Source organism: Nanorana parkeri, unplaced genomic scaffold (assembly GCF_000935625.1).
Source record: "Nanorana parkeri isolate BGI_ZX_2015 unplaced genomic scaffold, ASM93562v1 scaffold2204, whole genome shotgun sequence".
Lineage (NCBI taxonomy): Eukaryota > Metazoa > Chordata > Amphibia > Anura > Dicroglossidae > Nanorana > Nanorana parkeri.
The window spans coordinates 33,681-42,622 of NW_017308472.1; the positions used below are offsets into that span (position 1 = coordinate 33,681).

The 8,942-nt window shown below is 49.7% G+C and overlaps 1 protein-coding gene across 1 annotated transcript in view; it reads left to right on the forward strand.

Annotated features, from left to right (window-relative positions):
- Positions 1-8,702, forward strand: part of FAM168A (family with sequence similarity 168 member A) — a 10,142-nt gene extending 1,440 nt beyond the window's left edge. The window contains exons 2-6 of the mRNA XM_018573008.1: positions 88-213; positions 3,192-3,334; positions 5,042-5,216; positions 7,466-7,596; positions 8,602-8,702. Coding sequence (XP_018428510.1) covers positions 88-213; positions 3,192-3,334; positions 5,042-5,216; positions 7,466-7,578 — 557 coding nt within the window. The 3' untranslated portion in view covers positions 7,579-7,596; positions 8,602-8,702. The remainder of the gene's footprint in view (positions 1-87; positions 214-3,191; positions 3,335-5,041; positions 5,217-7,465; positions 7,597-8,601) is intronic.
- Positions 8,703-8,942: the final 240 nt, after the last annotated feature.

The following is an 8,942-nucleotide window of genomic DNA, read 5'->3' on the forward strand; positions in this document are numbered from 1 at the left end:
CTGGTTGGCTCAGGCGGCGATGACGGGTGTGAGGGATCTGTGCCCCCCCATATGGTGTAACCTTCTTTTTTCTATTCTGTCTTTCAGCCACACTTCTGATGAAGCAAGCCTGGCCGCAGACCTCCACATCCTGTGCCAACGACGGCACATTCCACCTGCCCGTGGACAATGGCTCCGAGAACAGGACCTACCAGGCGTCTTCTGCAGCTTTCAGTAAATAATCCATTTTCTTTCCCCCGACTTGCCGTCTCATTATGCCGCCGCTTGCTGACTCGGCGCTCTCCGTCCTCGGCTGGCTGTAGATCACTCCGCTGTCATTACCTTTTTGTCGGTGGCGGCTGTCTTAGAAAACGTATTACCACCGGCCAGATGTTTGTCAGGCAACAGGAGGCATCTCCTCTGACTATAGGGAAGCGCAGACTACGCCCCCTTTTTTGTTTTTATTTCGGCTTTTGAGGTCTGAACTGTTACATTTGGGGAATAGTTCAAAATAAAAATGTTTTTGAGTCGAGTCAGCACTGCATTCACTGTACAGGCGCATGCTTGTGGAGATTTAAAGGAGAACTATGAGGTGGGTGAAAATCACTCAGCCTCATAATCTGAGCCGACCTGTGACAATGAGACTGTCACAGGTCGGCTCTATAGATCGGGAAGTGAGGGAACACATACCGGCGTTCGCTCACCTCTCAATCTATCCCTGCAGTGTCACTCACAGCTCCCCCTCTCCGATCCTCCAGCGCTGACTGGCGGAACGGATGGGGGAGGGGGCATGCACAGCTGGCTCTGCCTCTAGATAGGCAGAGCCAGCTGTCAATCCTGCAGCTGGGTGGATCCAGACAGTAATGTCGGGATCCGTTCCGGCTGCAGCGTCTCAGTATATAGTGAGCAGCAGCTCGCGGTATACTGAGCTTTGGCTGATGGGAGGACGCTAGTTTGTGTTCCCCCGTGACCCTTAGGAGAACTAGGGGGGAAAGCCCTGACCCCATAGTTCTCCTTTAACCATCACACCTACCTGTATGGGCAAAGGACCACCTCCAAATTATTGAGTTCTGGTGTTTCAAGTGAAGGGGACTCACTAGGGATGCACTGATACCGGTTTGACTTCCGCTAGTATGGAACCAGCTTCCCTGGCAATCACTCTGTCATTACCCACTGCCCGGCTTCGTGATTGCCCGGGAAGCCGCCTACATGCTGTTTGGCTGGCTCGATGCTGAGGCAGCCGGCTTCCAAGCTAATCAGCATCGAACCGGCTTCCCAGCCAATCAGGAAGCCGGAAGGCGAGTCATAAGCCGCTGGCCGGCTCCATGCTGTTTGGCCGGCTTGATGCTGCATGGCTGGGAAGCCGGCTTCCCGGCCAAAAAGCATCAAGGCAGCTTCCCAGCCAATCAGGAAGCTGGGCATTGGGTAATGACATGCCGCCTGACTTCCTGATTGCTCGGGAAGCTGGCTCCATGCTAGGGGAAGTACCGGTATCAAATTTTGCCCAATCAGCAAGGAGCCGCCCATTTAGGATCACTGGTGGCGTGCCTCTAGATAGGCAGAGCCAGCTGTCAGTCACGCAGCTGGGCGGATCCAGACAGTATTGTCGGGATCTGTCTCGGCTGCGGCGTCTCAGTATATAGGGAGCTGTAGCTCGCGGTATACTGAGGCTAGGGAAGAGCCAGCTGTCAATCCTGCAGCTGGGTGGATCCAGACAGTAATGTCGGGATCCGTTCCGGCTGCAGCGTCTCAGTATATAGTGAGCAGCAGCTCGCGGTATACTGAGCTTTGGCTGATGGGAGGACGCTAGTTTGTGTTCCCCCGTGACCCTTAGGAGAACTAGGGGGGAAAGCCCTGACCCCATAGTTCTCCTTTAACCATCACACCTACCTGTATGGGCAAAGGACCACCTCCAAATTATTGAGTTCTGGTGTTTCAAGTGAAGGGGACTCACTAGGGATGCACTGATACCGGTTTGACTTCCGCTAGTATGGAACCAGCTTCCCTGGCAATCACTCTGTCATTACCCACTGCCCGGCTTCGTGATTGCCCGGGAAGCCGCCTACATGCTGTTTGGCTGGCTCGATGCTGAGGCAGCCGGCTTCCAAGCTAATCAGCATCGAACCGGCTTCCCAGCCAATCAGGAAGCCGGAAGGCGAGTCATAAGCCGCTGGCCGGCTCCATGCTGTTTGGCCGGCTTGATGCTGCATGGCTGGGAAGCCGGCTTCCCGGCCAAAAAGCATCAAGGCAGCTTCCCAGCCAATCAGGAAGCTGGGCATTGGGTAATGACATGCCGCCTGACTTCCTGATTGCTCGGGAAGCTGGCTCCATGCTAGGGGAAGTACCGGTATCAAATTTTGCCCAATCAGCAAGGAGCCGCCCATTTAGGATCACTGGTGGCGTGCCTCTAGATAGGCAGAGCCAGCTGTCAGTCACGCAGCTGGGCGGATCCAGACAGTATTGTCGGGATCTGTCTCGGCTGCGGCGTCTCAGTATATAGGGAGCTGTAGCTCGCGGTATACTGAGGCTAGGGTGACGGGAGGACGCTAGTTTGTGTCCTCCCGTTACCCTAAGGAGAACTATGGGGAAAAGCCCTAACCCCATAGTTCTTCTTTAATGTCCATGGTTTTGGAGTGGGATGTTGAACAATTTCATATCGGTGTGATGGTCAGCTGTCCAAAAAGCTTTGACCATATAGTGCAGTGGTGGCGAATCTTGGCACTCCAGCTGTTCCAAAACTACAAATCCCAACATGCATCGGCCTCTGGGAGTTATGTCTGTGGCTGTCAGAGCCTTGCAATGCCTCATGGGACTTGTAGTTCCAAAACAGCTGAAGTTCCAAGGTTCGCCACCACTGCTATATTGTATTTCACCCCATTGTTTTTTTATACCACTTGCAACCAGCTCTCTGCCTTCTACTGCAAGATCTTCTAATAAATAGTGATTGCACTGTATGGGACGGATGTGTAAAACTCCCACTAAGCTTATAGATGGGGGAAGGCCACTTGCACAGCATTATGGCCACTAGATGGAAGCGAGGAGCATATTTCCTGGGCTCCTTGCCTCCATTTTTGTGGCAGTAATGCCATGCGAATGTCATTGGCTCAGCTACACCGTGGGTGAATGTTTTATACATCGGCCCCCTGTGTGTATTACTCTTATAATGTTAGTATTGTTATTGATCTGCTCTCTGTGTCTTCTTCCTCCCGCAGGGTACACAGCCGGCACCCCTTATAAAGTCCCTCCGGGTCAGAGCAATAGTGCTCCTCCACCGTATTCTCCATCCCCCAACCCATATCAGACAGCGATGTACCCCATCCGAAGTGCCTACCCCCAGCAGAACCTGTATGCCCAGGTAAGGGTACCAGCCAGTAACACACCCGGGTGTGCAATGCAAATCTGTGTACAGTGTGTGACCGGGCCAACTACAAAACAATCAATCTGATGGGGCTCTAGAAATGCTGCAAGTGCAGAAAAATACCCCTCGACCTCCGAAAATACAGTGACCCCCAAACTTCCCAGACCGCCCGCTAAGGGAGGAAAGTCCAGACCAATGCTTCTATGATAAAGAACGTTTCCTAAATATGACAGATGAGGGGAGTGATGGGAACCCGTTATCTGTAACTGGAAGTTTATGGTACTAGAACATGAGGCATCATCATTATTAATAGAATATGGAAGTGATGCCAAAAGAAATAATAGGAAACAATAGTAAAGATGGTAATAATAACTAATATACTAGTAATAATAAATAATACCGTGTTTCCCCGAAAGTAAGACCTACCCCGAAAATAAGACCTAGCGCTATCTTCGGGGATTTCTGTAATATAAGACCTACCCCGAAAATAAGACCTAATATCTTCCTGTGCAAATGTCTATTTACGTGGATGCAACGCTCCTCACCCCAAGGAATTGTTTTACCCCATGCCCAAAGTCCCCTCTCTCTCACCCGCACCTGCACTGTAGAGCCTCGTAGACCTCTATGGGACTCATCTACCTTAGTCTTCTGGCCGGGAGATGGGCCCCGTAGTCTTCTGTGGGGCTCTTAAGCAGAGGCACGGCCGGGGGAGAGAAGATCTGTAGAGCGGAATGTCAAGAAATACAGGAGGCCGTGGATTAAAAACAGTGTTGCAAGAACAAGGATACTTGCCTTATGTCTTATGGCCTCGATGTGCGTCGGAAAAAAAGTAGGACATGTTGCACTTTTGCGCAGCGTGTTCTGATGTCCTGTAACGCATCACAACGCACCGCGGCACATTTACATTTAGAAACAAACAAAACACACAAAAAAACTCTTGTTAACAACACATTGCAGCTCAGTCTGCGTTAAACAGCCAATCAGCACGTGTTACTTTCAGGACAACCCACGTTCTATTAATGGGCCCTTGTGTACATTAAAGAATAATAAAGCACTGCAATGCGTGTTAACAACACAATGCAGCCCAGCACACGTTATTCCACAAACCAGCGTGCGTTATGTGTGTGATAACCAGCACCTTGTGACGTGAATGGGCCCTCGTGACGTGAATGGGCCCTTGTGGACTGCAGAGGGGGAGGGCAGATCATTCTTCTGCGTAGTGATCCTCTATAGGTAATGCCTGTCATAGATGTCTGCTCGGTGATGGTTAGGCCCCCACTGCAGCACTTGTATCTACAGCCGTCCTGCAGCGCCACCTGCAGTCAGAAGAGTGCGCTGCACCCAGGAAAATGGCTATAAGTCACAATAGACTAAACATTGGGGTAGGCAACCTCGGCCCTCCAGCTGTGCTGGAACTACAAGTCCCATGAGGCATTGCAAGTCTCTTGACATTTACAGACATGAGGTAGAGGGATGATACAGTGTGGCTGAGAATATCATGTAGGAGGTGGGGGTGCTTTGGTGTCGGGTTGTCTTGCGGGGGGGCACAGAAGCAGTCAGGGAATCGTCTTCGGTCAGTTTGCTCCTCTGAGGACTTGCTGACGTACGACGGTTCCCTACTCAGAGTGCCGGTGACTAGATTGCCAGATTGTTTTCTTATGTTTGTTGGCCCATTTAACATGACCTCTCATTCTTGTTCCTCAGGGCGCTTACTACACGCAGCCTATGTACGCCGCACAGCCCCACGTCATCCACCACACCACTGTGGTCCAACCAAACAGCATCCCCTCTGCGATATACCCCGCCCCCGTAGCGGCACAACGGACTAACGGCGTTGCAATGGGAATGGTCGCCGGGACCACCATGGCCATGTCAGCAGGTGGGTTCTCCATCCAGGAGTAGAGACGAGATGTCAGGCTGCTGATTGTCCATAGCTAGAGGCGTACTGAATCAAAGAGGACCTGTCATTTAAATGGCCAGTGATAGGTGTGTAGGGACCTCAGATGCTGAAATGTGGAGGGTAAATCCCAAAAACTGGAGGCTGCAACCATCCAGAATACAGATTCCAGTTGTGGCCAGATGGAAGTATTAAAGGATGAGTTGACATAAGGGGGTCTATTTATAAAAAAAATTAATTGCATAGCTATCCAGGGAAAACCAGCTGTTGGGGCAAAAACTAATGTTCTTCAGCTATTTTCTCTTCTGGTCAAATGCTCCTCATAATTGAATGTTCCCCATAGGGCAGGGGTAGCCAAACTCCGGCCCTCCAGCTGTGGTGAAACTACAAATCCCATGATGCATTTCTCTCCCGGAGTCATGTCTGTGGCTGTGAGAATCTTGCAATGCCTCCTTGGATTTGTAGTTCCACCACAGCTGGAGGTCCGGAGTTTGGCTACCCCTGCCATAGGGGAATGGTAGTAGTAGCAATGGTGACATTTATCTGCTGATTCCCTCCAGTGTCCTCTACAATTGTTACATTGTATCTCTTGTTATTAGGATGTATTTATTTCCTGTGACCATCAGCGCCACCTGGTGGCCACAATGTGGTATTTCCCCATTCGCTCTGTTCTTTATGAAGGAGCCTATTATGACTACTGCCCATAATACATGAAGAATAGGGATGCACCGAAACTTATCCCGATACCAAAACATCTTCCCAGAGGGAGATTTCCTCTGACCGGCAGTGCCGTGAGGGAACATGGAGCCGGCTTCCCGGCCGAAGCCGGCTCCATGCTATTTAGCCATTAAGAAAGCACAGCAATGCAGGCGGAGTGTGCAGAGTGGCGCCCCCCTATAGCAGGGCGCAGTACTCACCAGCCGTGCGCTGACAGCTCTCCCCATGCATCTCCGGATTCTGGTCGATTGTGACGTCACCGGCTAGATCGCAGGGCCAGCAGACTGCGCAGGCGTCCAGAGCTCTCTGCCTGTAGGCCGGAGAACCCGGAAGTGCCAAACAGCCGTCTTGATGCTGATTGGCTGGGAAGCTGGCTTCCCGGCCAAACAGCATGGAGCCAGGTTCCCGGCCAATCAGGGAGCCAGGCAGCAGGTAATGACCCACAGGAAACCTGGCTACATGTTGATTGGCTGGTATGCCGGCTTCCCGGCCAATCAGCATGGAGCCGGCTTCCAGGGCAAACAAGAAGCTGGGCAGCAGGTAATGACCCACAGGAAACCTGGCTACATGTTGATTGGCTGGTATGCCGGCTTCCCGGCCAATCAGCATGGAGCCGGCTTCCAGGGCAAACAAGAAGCTGGGCAGCAGGTAATGACTCCCTGCCCGGCTTCCTGGTTGTCCGGGAAGCCAGCTCCATGCTGATTGGCCGGGAAGCCGGCTCCATGCTACCGAAAGTACCAGCAGTGGTCTTCAGTATCGGCGAGTACCGAAATAAAAATGTTGTTACTCGTACTCAATACCGAAAATCCAGTATGGGTGCAGCCCTAATGGAGAACATTCCAGCAGAAGAAACAATAACCTAAGAGCATTCCATGTTTGCCCCGTTCTCACATCGGCTGATTCATTCACACAGAGTGAATGTACATGCAGGTTCAGTGGATGAATATCTACGGAAAAGTGGTTTTTTTTTATACAGGAAAGGGTTAACATCCGTTCGTTTATTTATGTATTTTGTTTGCCTCTTCCCCCGTCCGGGAGATTTCCTTTCACATCCTATCCCAATAACAAAACAGGAAGTGAGCGGATATCTCTTACACAGTGGTCACCTGAACCTGTGTTCCTATTGATGTATCTAGTTCTGGTGACACCTGTAAATATTGGGATTTCCCGTCACTTCCTGTCTCGGCGGCAATGCTCACTAGAAAGGTGAATCTCTCCGGCGCGTGCACGGACGGAGATAAAGACTCGATCGGGGTCCTCATCTAAAACATAACAAAAAGTCAGCAGTACGCACACTTTAAATCTGCATTTTCTAAGTTAAAGCCGACCAATTGAATCTGCTCCCCTCCCCCCATTGGCTGGTCTCTTTTGAATCGGCACAGCTTTATTAGTTGTAGACGTTTCAGCACCAGAAATGTTGTCACCTGATGTCTCGGCATTAGTACAGACTGACTGTGAATGGCAGAATCTTATTGAATGCAGCAGATGATAACTCGGAGCGTTTTCTTCTCCAGGCACGTTACTGACCACCCCTCAGCACACTGCCATTGGAGCACATCCCGTCTCTGTGCCAACATACAGAGCTCAAGGAACCCCAACGTACAGCTATGTACCCCCACACTGGTAATCCCGCTGGCCTGTCTATGTAAGTACAACCGCCGCCTTGTATTGTATGACATGAACATGTTTCTTGCAGTGCTGTGTGGTGTTAGGGGGACCCCTTGTGGTGCCTCTGGGAACAGCAACACCTAGACTCAGACACAAGGGGCACAGCAAAGACGGCCATACACTGCTTGTTTTTTATCTACATTCATTCTCTTATCATGTATCTACATTCATTCTCTTATCATGTATCTACATTCATTCTCTTATCATGTATCTACATTCATTCTCTTATCATGTATCTACATTCATTCTCTTATCATGTGTCTATCTACATTTAATTGTTTTATAATGTTATTGCCTGCTATATACGGAAAACGCTGCAGCCGGGACGGATCTCGACAATACCGTGGAGATCCATGCAGATATACACATAAGAGAATGAATGTAGATACATTATAAGAGAATGAATGTAGATACATGATAAGAGAATGAATGTAGACACATGATAAGAGAATGAATGTAGATAGACACATGATAAGAGAATGAATGAATGTAGACACATGATAAGAGAATGAATGTAGACACATGATAGGAGAATGAATGTAGATAGACACATGATAAGAGAATGAATGTAGACAGACACATGATAAGAGAATGAATGTAGATAGACACATGATAAGAGAATGAATGTAGATAGACACATGATAAGAGAATGAATGTAGATACATGATAAGAGAATGAATGTAGATACATGATAAGAGAATGAATGTAGACACATGATAAGAGAATGAATGTAGATACATGATAAGAGAATGAATGTAGACAGACGCATGATAAGAGACAGGACAGGATACAGGGTCAGTGAGCCGATCGCGATCTACCAGTGTTCGCTTTGCGATCGACCTAATGGGCCCCCCTGGTGTGAAGGTTCTCATGTGTGTTAATGAAGCTTTACATGTCTGTAGATATCCAGGCAGATAGGAGAAGAGACAGCGATAAGCTGACATATATATCTGTGACCAAACCTTGTTTCTGTATGTTGCAGGTCCGGAGTAAAACATTGTATGCAAACGCTCAAGTCTTACATGGGTGCTGGAACAACTGACGAGCGGCACCAAGTCTGCAAGATCAAAACAACGGAACACACACACACACACACACACACAACAAACAAAGTGCATCGGTCACTTTAATATTCTTAGTGTTTTTGTAAAAGCTGCTTTTCTGTAAGCCGCCACCTTTTCTGTTTTCCATGTGTCACGCGTCACCCGAGCTCAGAGACCGCCCCCATCCGCTTACCCCATCGCTGGCGTCTCTGCGCTTTTACCGTCACGCGTCACCCGAGCGCAGAGACCGCCCCCCCATCCGCTTACCCCATCGCTGGCG